Source organism: Dendrobates tinctorius, unplaced genomic scaffold (assembly GCF_039654945.1).
Source record: "Dendrobates tinctorius isolate UK_male_01 unplaced genomic scaffold, ASM3965494v1 ptg000147l, whole genome shotgun sequence".
Classification (NCBI taxonomy): domain Eukaryota; kingdom Metazoa; phylum Chordata; class Amphibia; order Anura; family Dendrobatidae; genus Dendrobates; species Dendrobates tinctorius.
In genome coordinates, this window is record NW_027361814.1 from 5,026,196 (window position 1) to 5,041,028 (window position 14,833).

Below are 14,833 nucleotides of genomic sequence, written 5' to 3' on the forward strand. Positions count from 1 at the left end.
CACCCCGGAATAGAGATCTTCCAATTCTTAATATTCCACTCTATGAATATTTACTAAAGAGCGGCAAGTTCTTATGTAAAGCGGCAACGTGCCGCCCAAAAATAAAGGCAGTCTTTTCGAAAAGATATCACAGTAAACAAACCCATGTTTGCCTAAGGAAACTCTCCCAGCAATCAACGAGTAACACGGATGCTTCTGCTAATGATCCCAAAGCCGTTAATGTGGTTTCTCCAGTTAAATTGATTCATGAATTTTGAAGAGAACATTATCTAATGAATTTTCTTTGAATAGAAAGCAATTAAAAGGACAAATCAGTCTGATTAACCCCACAGTCAACCTACTGCCACACTCGGTGTATGGTTTGAAATTATATCATAGGAAAAAACTGGAGCAGATTTGCTATCTTTCTGCCCTCTGCTAATCCATGTAAATTAATGAACAAAAAAGTTAATTTCTTCGGTTGACCTTCTTTTGGTATCACCTGGATTATGCTTATGTTTAATTTGCTTAATGTTATAATATTAAAGACTAAACATACTCTTTTTTTTTTTTTTTGCCCCCTTCATTAAGTGATTATCATTCCCTTCTGTCTAAAACAATTTTTTATTTCTATTCATTTAACCAGTGTGAAAAAGTGCTCTCGGAGCCTTCAGGGCAAACTTAAGTAACTTTGGTGGAAGCTCAAGAGTTCAATGACATTTTTACTTTCATATAGAAAAATGTTAATCGATGTAATTACTGGGATTATGGAGAAAATCAACATCCTAGAATAATGAAAGTCCTTGCAATATCAGGGATTGTTCAGACCCTTCTTTAAACAACCTATCAATAGTGTGAATGAACTTTGGGCTTTTGTATTGTTTGTTTGAATCTGGGTATCGGAGGAACCACGGTAATATGGAATTCACTTGGCCAGATTTCTCATTAGTAAACTAAGCCATGAAAATAGACCTGTGCCAGAAGAAGACCCAATGCATAAGTCAAGATTGTACTTTCTTCACACAAATAGCACAAACTTACTCCAGAAGAAGAAGGGCCTCAATCTATTCCCCAACATTCAAAGCCAGAAGGCCTTGCTTGGGTTATGGACCCATAACATTTATTCTTCAATAGTCAGTTAGTGAGAACCCATTAATGTTCAGGTATCTGAATGAACTCCCATCCAAGCATCTTCGAAGGTCAATGTCTTAGTCAAGGTTTGGTTCTTGTGGGTGATCCCGGTTTAGGTGCTCAGCCAGCTTAGTCTCATGGCTGAATAAAAATTCCTTCCGTGTTTTTAAACATATTTTCTGGGTGGCCAACATGCCACCATTTCATATCACTTCATATTTTTAACTTTGATACTACGTGACCTAATGTCATCTGTCAGAAGGCCCTGTATTGTCCAGACCAACCTACATAATACACTCAGGTCATGTAGTGAGAAGGATCTTGAAAAGAGTGGTGAATACACATGTCCCCATTCAATGTCTACAAGGTTGAAGAATGAGTACACCACTCAGCAGTTTTTGTCATTCACATAGAAATTGAAGGGTATCTGTCATAGAAAAATGGTATTTATATGAATCCATAGTTAAAATCCTCAAGTAAATAAATGAAGTATTAAAGGATTCTTTCTAATCTTTGCTGAAGGATGGTCATGTGTCCATAGCTCCAAGCTCAGCCTTCAGACTTGGATGGTTGGGGAATTGTAAGGGCAGCTGTACATGTTTTAAATGGTATCTGTTATGAATTCCCTGGCTCAGACTTCTGAGCCGAATCTCCCCCTGCTCCCTCCGGTGGTTACTGGAAGTAGTGGAGCTGGTCAGATTGACAGAGGTCTGCCACCTGATGATGATGATGATGACGATTGGAGATCTGGGGTTACTGATTAGAGTATTTTAAGTCTGCAGACTTCCTTCAATCTCTGCTGGTGATTGCTTCCCTGTGCATTCTGAGGTCCTGCCCTGATCCTGCATTGTTCAGCTGAGTGGTTCATTTGCTAATCCTTTTTGTGCTTGTTGTGCGGGTTCAGCTTGCTCCTCTGGGGGCTGTGCTGGACCATCGCTCCATATGTTACAGCCTGTGTCAGTTTGTTCAGTCCCCTGTTATATTGGTCTCTTTTGCTTTGCTTCCAGTTCATACCGGAGTGCTGATATAGTGGGGGCGAAGTCGTGTGACTTCAGTGTTTTTTTGTACATCAGACGTGTTGGATTTTTCAGGGTTTTTGCATGATTGCAGACAGTGTCTTTCCTTTCCTATCCTATCTAGTCAGTTGGGGCCCCATCATTTGCTCAGTCTATATTTCTGCCTGCGTTTGTGTTTCATCTTGTCTCACCGACAATATATGTTTGGGGCCTATCTATTCCTTTTGGGGTCTGCTTCGGGGCAGTTTAGATTTCACCTTTCATGCTTTAGACTTAGCTCTCCGGCTGTGCCGAGGCGTCTAGAGCATCGTAGGTACGCTCCACGGCTACTGCTATTTGTGTGGATAGGATCAGGGGTCTGCAATCCGCTTAGTTACCAACCTCTCTGGTTTTCTGGTGGCTTAGTGTTGTGAGTTCATTTTCCCCTTCACTACTGAGGCCCGAGGAACTCCCTCTTCTGGTGAAGAAAGGTAGTGAGCCTGATTGTCAAACACCTGGGGCTGATGATGATGACTGGCTGAGTGGAGTTAATGACTGGATATAAGGCTGCCGACGCCCTTCTGGCCTGCGGGTGATTTCTCTGTGGACTTCTAGGAAACCAGTCTGATTCCTGCTCATCTAAAGCTAAGATTTCTGCTTTGCCTTTTTGCATTAGTGTTTTGTTTTCCTTGCTTTTCTGGATTCTGCCATTCCCTGCTGGGGTGAGCTGAATCTCCTTTTGCCTGTTGCTCTGTCTTCAGAATATTCCTGAGTACTGGCATAGCCTTTTTTGAAGCCTAGTGTCTTCAGGGCCTTTTTTACTGTCAGTTTGTTGGCTCTTATTTTCATAGGGTTTTTTCACGGATTGCAGACAGCAGCCTTCCTGTCCTTTCCTATCTAAGCTAGCTTGGGCCCCATCTTTGCTCAGTCTATCTTTCTGTCTGTGTTTTGTTCTTTCTTCTTGCTTCACCGTCATTATATGTGGGGGGCTGCCTTTTGCTTTGGGGTCTGCTCTGCGGCAGTTTAGATTTCCCTTTTTGTCTTTAGGCTATGTAGTCCTCCGGCTGTGATCGAGGGGCCTAGGGCATCGTAGGAGCCCCCCACGGCTACTGCTAGTTGTGTTGATAGGGTCAGGGGTCTGCAATCCGATAGCTGCCAACTTCTCTGGTTTTCTGGACTTAGCTAGCATTTCTATTTTTGCCTCCTACGGTGACTCAATCATAACAGAATCACCCGCCATACCGCAGATCCTAGGGTACTCAATTGCAGGAAAGAATTGTATAAAAAAAAAAAAAGGTGTGTATATTTTTTCCTCTATATCTCTGAGGCCGTAGGGGGAATTTTTTTGTCTCTCAATGAAGATAAAGCAATTGTCTGATTGTGTGGAGCAGCTTGCTGCGGAAGTGCGGGGAATTTCCGCCTACCTTGCTCATTCACATGCTGCTGAACCAAAGATTCCTACACCTGATGTATTTTTTGGGGATCGGTCTAAATTTTTGAATTTCAAAAATAATTGTAAATTATTTTTTGCCTTGAAGCCTAACTCGTCAGGGAGCTCCGCGCAGCAGGTTAAAATTGTCATCTCTTTGCTGCGTGGCGATCCCCAGGATTGGGCGTTTTCTTTGAAACCAGATGATCGTATTCTGACTAATGTGAACGCATTTTTTCAGGCCTTGGGGTTGTTGTATGACGAACCTAATGCCATTGATCAGGCTGAAAAGACCCTGCTGGCATTGAACCAGGGTCGTGATTCTGCAGAATTGTACTGTCAAAAATTCCGAAAGTGGGCAGTACTTACTACCGGGAATGATAATGCCTTGGCTGCTCTCTTTCGGAAGGGTTTGTCAGAAGCCGTAAAAGATACTATGGTGGGATTTCCTGTTCCCTCTGGTCTTGACGATTCTATGTCTTTAGCCATTCAGGTTGATCGGCGTTTGCGCGAACACAGAGCTGCACGAGAGGTGTTGCCACCTGTTGAACAGATGTCTGAACCTATGCAATGTGATAGAGTTTTTTCCAGAGAGCAGCGTCAGGAGTTCAGAAGGCGTAATAAGTTGTGTTTTTTCTGTGGAGATGCCTCACATATTATTTCTGTCTGTCCTAAACGCGAGAAACGCCTTGCACACACGTTTTCTGTTGGTGGTGTTCAACCTAAGTTTCTTCTGGCTATTACTCTGATCTGCTCCCTGTCCACATTTTCCGCCAAGGCTTTTGTGGATTCGGGAGCAGCTCTAAACCTAATGGACTTGGATTTTGCTAAACGTTGTCGATTTCCGATGACACCTCTGCAGACGCCTATCCCTTTGAGGGGGATTGATGCTACTCCTTTGGCTAAAAATAAACCTCAGTTTTGGACCCAGGTGGTAATGCGGGTCGCCCCAGACCATCAAGAAAATTGCAGGTTTTTGGTGTTACATAATCTGCATGATACTATTGTTCTGGGGTTTCCCTGGTTACAAATTTATAATCCAGTTTTGGATTGGAAATCTGTGTCTGTGGTGAGTTGGGGTTGTCGGTGTTCCTTTAGTGAGGCTCCGGTGTTTTCCACCTCTCCTCAGTCGCATGATATTCCTGATTATTTGGCGGACTTTTATGATGTATTTAGTGAGAATGAGTCTGCGTCTCTGCCTCCTCATAGGAGTTATGACTGTGCAATTGAACTGAGCCCGGGGTGTAAATTTCCCAAGGGTCGGCTCTTCAATTTATCTGTACCCGAGCACGAGGCTATGCAATCCTATATTAAGGAGGCGTTGGAGAAGGGTCATATTAGACCATCCTCGTCACCCTTAGGTGCCGGGGTTTTTTTTGTAGCCAAAAAGGATGGATCATTAAGACCTTGTATTGATTATCGTGCTCTCAACAAAATTACTGTTAAATATCAGTATCCGTTACCCCTTATTTCTGATCTATTCTCCAGAGTTAAAGGTGCTTGCTGGTTTACCAAGCTTGACCTCAGGGGGGCGTATAATCTTATTCGCATTAAGCATGGGGATGAATGGAAGACGGCGTTTAATACTCCGGAGGGACATTTTGAGTACCTGGTGATGCCTTTTGGGCTCACTAATGCCCCTTCTGTCTTCCAGTGCTTCATGAATGATATTTTCCGAGATTTTGTCGATAAATTTTTGATTATCTATCTGGATGATATTTTGATCTTCTCCAAGGATTGGGATTCTCATGTGGAACATATTCGGACTGTGTTCCGGATCTTGAGGGAGAATTCCCTGTATGTCAAAGGATCTAAATGCCTTTTTGGAGTACGGAGGATTTCTTTTTTGGGATTTATTTTGTCTCCGTCAACTATTGAAATGGACCCGGCCAAGGTACAGGCCATTTACGATTGGGTCCAGCCCACTTCTTTGAAGGCCCTCCAGAAGTTTTTGGGTTTTGCTAATTTTTATCGGAAATTTATAGCAAAATTTTCTAGTATTGCCAAGCCATTGACTGATTTGACTAAGAAGGGTGCTGATGTGTTAAATTGGTCTCCGGAGGCTGTTTCTTCCTTTCAGGAGCTGAAGCGAAGATTCACCTCCTCCCCGGTTTTGCGGCAACCTGATGTCTCACTTCCGTTCCAGGTAGAGGTGGATGCTTCTGAGATTGGCGCAGGGGCTGTTTTGTCCCAAAGGGATCCTGTAACATCTAAAATGAATCCCTGTGCTTTCTTTTCCCGAAAGTTCTCTCCATCTGAACGTAACTATGATGTGGGGAATCGGGAACTGTTGGCCATGAAATGGGCATTTGAGGAGTGGAGACATTGGTTGGAGGGAGCTAAACATCAAGTCGTGGTCCTCACTGACCACAAGAATTTGATTTACCTAGAGTCGGCTAAGCGCTTGAACCCTAGACAGGCTAGGTGGGCCTTGTTTTTTACATGTTTTGATTTTGTGGTTTCTTTTCTTCCTGGAACTAAGAATGTCAAGGCAGACGCCCTTTCTAGGAGCTTCTTTGCTGATTCTCCTGTGGTGACCAAGCCTGTTACCATCTTAGGCGAAGGGGTAGTTCTTTCTGCCATCTCGCCCGATTTGAGACGTGCTCTGGAAGAGTTCCAGGAGGACAAACCTGAGCGTTGTCCCAGTGGAAAGTTGTATGTTCCTGACCAGTGGAAGAAGAGAGTGATGTCTGAAGTTCATTGCTCTGCTTTGGCTGGTCATCCAGGTATTTTTGGTACTAGAGATCTGGTGAGTCTGTCTTTTTGGTGGCCCTCCTTGTCTCGTGATGTCAGGAATTTTGTGCAGTCCTGTGGGACGTGCTCCCGGTCTAAATCGTGTTCTCGCTCTAGTGGGTTGTTGATGCCTTTGCCTGTCCCCAAGAGGCCATGGACCCATATTTCAATGGATTTCATCTCTGATATGCCTGTCTCTCAAAGGATGACTGTTATTTGGGTGATTTGTGATAGGTTCTCTAAGATGGTTCATCTTGTACCACTCCCTAAGTTGCCGTCTTCCTCTGAATTGGTGCCCCTGTTTTTACAACAGGTGGTTCGCTTGCACGGGATTCCTGAGAACATTGTATCTGACAGAGGAGTCCAGTTTGTGTCTAGATTTTGGAGAACTTTCTGTTCCAAGCTGGGAATTCAGTTGTCCTTCTCCTCTGCTTTTCACCCTCAGACCAATGGGCAGACAGAGAGAACAAACCAGACCTTGGAGTCATATTTGAGATGTTTTATTTCTGCTGATCAGGATGATTGGGTTTCATTTTTGCCCTTGGCCGAATTTGCTTTAAATAATAGAGCTAGTTCTGCCACTTTGATGTCACCTTTTTTTTGTAACTTTGGGTTTCATCCTCGATTTTCTTCAGGGCAGGTGGAGCCCTCTGCCTGCCCAGGTGTTGACACTGTGGTGGAGAGAATGCACCAGATCTGGGACCAAGTGGTGGATAAGTTATCTCTCTCCCAGGAAAAGGCCCAGCGGTTTTCCAACCGACATAGGACCATTGGTCCCCAGTTTAAGGTTGGTGATATGGTGTGGTTATCATCAAAAAATATTGCTATGAAGGTGGCTTCTCCTAAGTTTAAGCCTAGATTTATTGGACCTTACAAGATTTTGGAGATTATTAATCCGGTCTCTTTTCGTTTGGCTCTTCCTGTCACATTTAAAATCCATAATGTGTTCCATAAATCTTTGTTGAAGAGGTTTGTTAAACCTGTTGTTACGGGGGTTGCACCTCCAGAACCTGTATTGGTTGAAGGTAACATGGAATATGAGGTAGAGAAAGTACTGGATTCCCGTCTGGCTAGACGGAGACTCCAGTATTTGGTTAAGTGGAAGGGTTATGGTCAGGAGGATAATTCCTGGGTCTCTGCCTCTGATATTCATGCCAAAAGATTGGTGCGTGCCTTTCATCGGGCTCACCCTGATCGCCCTGGTGGCGTGGTTGAGGGTTCGGTGACCCCTCCTCAAGGAGGAGGTACTGTTGTGAGTTCATTTTCCCCTTCACTACTGAGGCCCGAGGAACTCCCTCTTCTGGTGAAGAAAGGTAGTGAGCCTGATTGTCAAACACCTTGGGGCTGATGATGATGACTGGCTGAGTGGAGTTAATGACTGGATATAAGGCTGCCGACACCCTTCTGACCTGCGGGTGATTTCTCTGTGGACTTCTAGGAAACCAGTCTGATTCCTGCTCATCTAAAGCTAAGATTTCTGCTTTGCCTTTTTGCATTAGTGTTTTGTTTTCCTTGCTTTTCTGGATTATGCCATTCCCTGCTGGGGTGAGCTGAATTTCCTTTTGCCTGTTGCTCATAGCCTTTTTTGAAGCCTAGCGTCTTCAGGGCCTTTTTTACTGTCAGTTTGTTGGCTCTTATTTTCATAGGGTTTTTTCACGGATTGCAGACAGCAGCCTTCCTGTCCTTTCCTATCTAAGCTAGCTTGGGCCCCATCTTTGCTCAGTCTATCTTTCTGTCTGTGTTTTGTTCTTTCTTCTTGCTTCACCGTCATTATATGTGGGGGGCTGCCTTTTGCTTTGGGGTCTGCTCTGGGGCAGTTTAGATTTCCCTTTCTTTCTTTAGGCTATGTAGTCCTCCGGCTGTGATCGAGGGGCCTAGGGCATTGTAGGAGCCCCCCACGGCTACTGCTAGTTGTGTTGATAGGGTCAGGGGTCTGCAATCCGATAGCTGCCAACTTCTCTGGTTTTCTGGACTTAGCTAGCAATTCTATTTTTGCCTCCTACGGTGACTCAATCATAACAGCTTAGCCTGTTCCTGCCATCCTCCTTGGTGACCCATTCATAACAGGTATCTACCTGAAGGTTACCACTATGGACTCTTCTTTAACTACAGGTTCTTTTCAATAGACCGCCAATGTGCATTGTTCATAGTTCCATTGAGGACCATTCTCTCATTGGGCTTGTGACTGCCCATCCTAGTGATCGGCAAGGGTTACACAGGTGATATCTCCAGAAGTCACACATTGTTCACCCATCCTGTGGATGGGTAATAAATGTTATTTTTAAGATTAGAAATTGTTTTTATAGTTATTGATTGTGTACTATTAAATTCTATTCTTCGGATTGAAAATTACACACGGTATTTGGTCTAAAATCTCAAAACCGTAGACTCTACCAAAAATTCACTTGCTAACCACATGTATAAAGTAGAAGACAACTCCCGTGAATGATGAATTGTACATTTAAGGTATTAGCAAATGTAGAAATATTCTCTATGTTGCCAGATGTTACTTACAGAAGGTTTTCCCTCCTTCAGATTCGTTCCAGAAAATGGTGCTTTTGTCTCTGCTGAAGAATGTGACGATGGGGAAGACGATCACCTACAAGGAACTTGCTGAGCTCAGCGGCAATTCGAAAGCTGCCAGAGCCGTAGGCGGAGCCATGAGGAATAATCCGGTAAGAAAGAAAAAGAAAAAACCTATCGGAAATGTTCATAACTCTCATTTGGATTTATGATTTCTAAAATTTTATGACACACACATATGTATTGTAATTAACTTCTATAGCATCTTGTAAATTACTTTGCAATTAGAGAGTACGCCATCTGTTAAATTTAAACCGCTTAACATCATCACTTTTATTATAGCTCGGAACTCATCTCTCTGCGGAATCAACATGCAGCCGGCTCTAGTTTGTGTACTTATATAAACAGAATAATATACTAGTCCATTAATGGCCGGTGTAATTCATGGCTAATGTCTTTGTGACGTTATCTTATGCAAAAGTGATTTCCTTAAAGAGGTTAAATGAGATTAGAGAAAAAAGGTTGTCCTTAGGTTGTCTGGCTTTGCAGTTCAGTCCCACTCAAATGAATTCTGCAATACCAGAAGCAGACTATTGACCAAAGGGGCACTGTTTAAGGAAAAACCTTCCTAATCATATAACTCTTTCATTCTGTGTTAGATCCTTATATACTGGTGTAGTAAAGTATTTAATAACAGGCAGTCTGGTTAAAGCGGTTGTCCATTACTCAGATAAGCTCTTCTCAATCATCAGGTTTACCATTTTTAAAATAATAACACTTGACAGTATGTCACACAATTCCTGTGGCTAATCAGTTCTGGCTTCACACTCCTTTCCTTTGGACGTAATTGGAGGGAGTGAGAGCTACGGCTGCTCTCATTTCTTCCGGATGTCTTGATTTGCCTGAAGGAGAAGAGAATTGAGTGAAGCCAGCGCTGACTGGCCAAAGGGATTGCATGACATAATGTCACATGAGCTCCGGAGGGGAGTATAGGTGTTATTTTACAAAGGAGAAACATGAGGATTTGAAGAGGTTGACTATGTAGTGGACAACCCCTTTGACTTTCTGATCGATGGGGGTCTGACTACTAGACCTGCCCCAATCGGCAGAACATGAAATGTTTTATTCTTTATCAGGCAATGATGGTAATTTGAAATGGCAGGCAATGCTTGCGATGAGTCTTGGTCTACATGAAATGCTATATATAGTGCTCCAGAAATCATGCACATCTCTACTTAATTTATGGTAGATTTTCAGCACTTTTGCTACATTATATGAAGTTGTGTGAAAAGTTATTTGTCCCCTTCCTGATTTCCTATTCTTTTGCATGTTTGTCACACTTAAATGTCTCAGATTGTCAAACAAATTTAAATAGTAGACAGAGATAACACAAGTGAACACAAAATTCAGTTTACTTTATTTTTAATGGAAAAAGAAATCCAAACCTACAGGGCCCTGTGTGGAAAAAGTGATTGCAGCCACCCCCTTAAAACATAAATTAACTGTGGTTTACCTAGTCTTTGAGAAGCTGAGTTCAAATTCCCTAGCCACATCTAGTCCTGATTACTGCTACACCTGTTCTCAATCAAGAAATCACTTAAGTAGGACTTGCCTGACAAAGTGAAGTAGACCAAAATTCCCTCAAAAGCTAGGCATCATGCCGCGATCCAAAGAAATTCTGGAGCTAATGAGAAATAAAGTAATTGAGATGTATCAGTCTGAAAAAGGTTTGGGACTTCAGTGCACCACAATGGGAGGCCATTTTCCACAAATGGCGAAAATATGGAACAGTGGTGATTATTCCCAGGATTGGCCGACTGACCAAAATAACCCCAAGATCGCAGCGACAACTCATCCAAGAGGTCATATAAGACCCCACAAAGAACTGCAGGCCTCATCTGCCTCAGTTAAGGTCAGTGTTTATGACTCCACCGTAAGGCCGAGATCACACATGCGAGAAACACGGTCGAGTCTCGCATGGCAATGCCGCCGGCACTCGGGAGCGGAGCATGCGGCCGCACGCTCCGATCCAAGTGCCGGCGGCGGTGCTGGGTTTTAACATGTGAGACTCAGCCGTGTTTCTCGCATGTGTGATCCCGGCCTAAGAAAGAGACTGGGCAAAAATGGCCTGCATTGCAGAGTTCCAAGACAAAAACTGCTGCTGAGCATTAAGAACAGAAAGGCTCATCTCAGTTTTGCTGGAAAGCATCTTGATGATCCCCAAGACTTTTTGGGAGAATAAATCAGCAAACTGTGTCAGGAAACAACCAATTCGTGCTAATAAAACCAACACAGGATTACAAAACATCGTGAAAATTCCAGAAAAAAAGTAGCGATTCCTGAAGGGTCTTCCATTTGAAAAACAAGTTTTTCGCCATTGGAAGATGACCCAGTGGGAACATACCATTAGGAAACGTAAGATGTCTACAATAAAGAAGCATGTTTTGAAGTGATTTCCATTTGAAAAATGTGTAGTAGTTTTTGAGCACATTAATAAACTCAGCAATCCGTTGTTTTTTCGGATTGCACTCAGACCGAAAATGCAGTTAGGGCTCATACTCCCTTGCGAGAGACTCGCGCGATTCTGGTGCGAGTCTCTCACATGAAAACCTGGCACTGCCGCCGCCACTCGGACCGGAGCGTGCGGCTGCACAGAAACACATGTGGCTGCACAGAAACACATGTAGCCGCACGCTCCGCTCCCAGTGCCGGCAGCAGTGCCAGATTTTCATGCGAGAGACTCGCACCAGAATCATGCGAGTCTCTCATAAGTGAGTATGAGCCCTTATGTGTACGAACCCTAAGGCCAATTTCACACTACCGTGTTTTTGGAAAAGAAAAAGACTGACAGCACTCAGGCCAATGGTATTCAATGTGGCAGTGCAGATGAGCGATCTATTTCATAAACCAAATCTGTGCTGATAAAAAAATCTTAGCTTACACTGTTATTTTTCCATGTGCCGGATGTGCTTTGTACTTTCTAGTCTATGGGTGTACCCCAACAAATCAGATTTTATAAAGAGCCTCTATATAGATTGTGAGCCCTCACGGGTCCTCTCTCCTCCTGTACCAGTCATGACTTGTATTATTTTAGATTATTGTACTTGTTTTTTATTATGTATACCCCTTTTCACATGTAAAGTGCCATGGAATAAATGGCGCTATAATAACAAATAATACTAATGTTATTATGGGCAGTATGGTGGCTCAGTGGTTAGCACTGCAGCCTTGCAGCACTGGAGTCCTGGGTTCAAATCCCACCAAGGACTGCATCTGCAAGGAGTTTGTATGTTCTCCCCGTGTTTATGTGGGTTTCCTCCGGGTTCTCCGGTTTCCTCCCACATTCCAAAGACATACTGATAGGGAATTTAGATTGTGACCCCCATTGGGGACAGCGATGATATAGTCCGTAAAGCGCTTTTAATAACTTCAGATATATAAAAATGCCTGGCATACGAATGACAAATGAGGCAAAAAATTGGATGACACTTGGAACGATCTTTTTATCCGCTTGTGTGAACATAGCTATATAGTCGTTGATAAAAAAAATCCTTTTTGAAGGTTTACATCAATTTTTTAAACATAAAAAAAATTCTAAAAAATAAAAATCAACTTTTGGATTCTTGGAAAGTTGTTTTAACCCTTTCGTAGCCTCCCCAGCAGAGTTATTACAATTATTTATTTTTATTTCCGAGTCTGCCTTGCGTCTTTATTGCCACCCCACCAAGTCAGGCTCTCGTTCCTGCTCAATTATTTTTAATTGTTGACAGATTTCACTCACACATTTCACAAAACCTTTTCAGCCCCCTGTCTGATTTCTCAAACAAAAGCAAACTTGGCTACACCCGGGTGGCAACATGAGGCTATTTTATGGATACAATGTCCATTTTACGTTTGTGACTCAGCGAGGAATGTTGGCACTCGGCTGACCCAACATATCCAGAGTGGGAAAAACTAAGTCCAGTGGGCAGCTTCCAAGGGAGAGGGATATAGACGTTGGAGAATTGCCACACTTGTTGCACAAAGAAGCCATGCATACGTTCCTACAGGAAAAGTGCACGGGATTTAACAGAGGATTAAAACAAAAGTGTCAGTGCCAGTGAGAGCGACAACTGACAGCAGGCGAAACCCAACACTGCTGGCAGAAAGTCATACCAAATCTCGGAATATTAGAACCTTTTTTTTTTTTATTAAAAAATTATTAAAAAATAACATGTACCCAATATCTAGATTTCTTAATACAGTTTTTCTTGTTTTGTTTTTAGAAAATGTTAATTTTCTTGATACATTTTTTGAGGGTTTTTTCTGTTGCTTCGAGAAGGGTTCAGTTAAAAGCAAAATGTTTTTCCTTCTAACTGAAAAAGAAAGTCATAAGTATACAAAAATTCTTGAATGTTTCCTATTCCAACAAATTCTTCTTGGCCATTTCATATACTTTCTGACGATTTCATATCCTTCTTGGCCATTTCATATTCATCTTGGCCATTTCATATTCATCTTGGCCATTTCATATTCTTCTTGGCCATTTCATTTTCATCTTGGCCATTTCATATTCATCTTGGCCAATTCATATTCTTCTTGGCCATTTCATATTCTTCTTGACCATTTCATATTCATCTTGGCCATTTCATATTCATATTGGCCATTTCATATTCTTCTTGACCATTTCATATTCATCTTGGCCATTTCATATTCTTTCTGACGATTTCATATCCTTCTTGGCCATTTCATATTCATCTTGGCCATTTCATATTCATCTTGGCCATTTCATATTCTTCTTGGCCATTTCATTTTCATCTTGGCCATTTCATATTCATCTTGGCCAATTCATATTCTTCTTGGCCATTTCATATTCTTCTTGACCATTTCATATTTATCTTGGCCATTTCATATTCTTCTTGGCCATTTCATATTCATCTTGGCCATTTCATATTCATCTTGGCCATTTCATATTCATCTTGACCATTTCATATTCGTCTTGGCCATTTCATATTCGTCTTAGCCATTTCATATTAATCTTGGCCATTTCATATTCTTCTTAGCCATTTCATATTAATCTTGGCCAATTCATATTCTTCTTGACCGTTTCACATATCCTTCTTGGCCATTTCATATTCTACTTGACCATTTCATATTCTTCTTGGCCATTTCATATTCTTCTTGGCCATTTCATATTAATCTTGGCCAATTCATATTCTTGACCATTTCACATCCTTCTTGGCCATTTCATATTCTTCTTGACCATTTCATATTCTTCTTGACCATTTCATATTAATCTTGGCAAATTCATATTCTTGACCATTTCACATATTCTTCTTGGCCATTTCATATTCTTCTTGACCATTTCATATTCTTCTTGACCATTTCATATCCTTCTTGGCCATTTCATATTTATCTTGACCATTTCATATTCTTCTTGACCATTTCATATTCTCCTTGGCCATTTCATATTAAATCATGGCCATTTCATATTCTTCTTGACCATTTCATATGCTTCTTGGCCATTTCAATATTCATTTCGGCCATTCCTTGCAAGAGTTCTCTCATCTACATTACTTTTATTAAATGATGCCAATCTAGGGAGTCGTCGATAACTTTAGTTCAGTTTCAAATATCCAATGAGCAGGTCGTTTAATATTACATGGTGTCCAATCAAGTGAAATAGTGGCCATCTCTTAGGTTAATGGCTAGTAGACTCAGTAAGGGGCAATAGGACCTACTCTATGATGTCCCTATGCCCAAATTTGAGCATCTAAATTCCTTGGTTCGGATTCATTATTTGCATTTTTTTAAGTCACTTTCTTTTTTTTGGTCTTGTGGCAATTGTTGACGTTTTGGCACCAAATTCTTCAATATGGCACACTCTGTTCATGAATTTAGCACAAAGTTAAAAAAATTTATTTTTCCGTTTTGAACTGTTTTTAAAACGTTTTAGTGCCTAAATTGCACAAAATGGCACAAAAAAGTGCCAAAATATTGACGTACTCAAAAATACACCATGTTGAGAGGAGAGTGATGAAATGAACTGACGCCAAATTGTACG

The 14,833-nt window shown here is 41.9% G+C and overlaps 1 protein-coding gene across 5 annotated transcripts in view; it reads left to right on the forward strand.

Moving 5' to 3' along the window:
• Positions 1–14,833, forward strand: part of MGMT (O-6-methylguanine-DNA methyltransferase) — a 500,744-nt gene that overhangs the window by 425,398 nt on the left and 60,513 nt on the right. For all 5 annotated transcript variants that reach the window (XM_073546350.1, XM_073546351.1, XM_073546353.1 and 2 more), the window contains one exon: positions 8,803–8,942. In XM_073546350.1, coding sequence (XP_073402451.1) covers positions 8,803–8,942 — 140 coding nt within the window. The remainder of the gene's footprint in view (positions 1–8,802; positions 8,943–14,833) is intronic.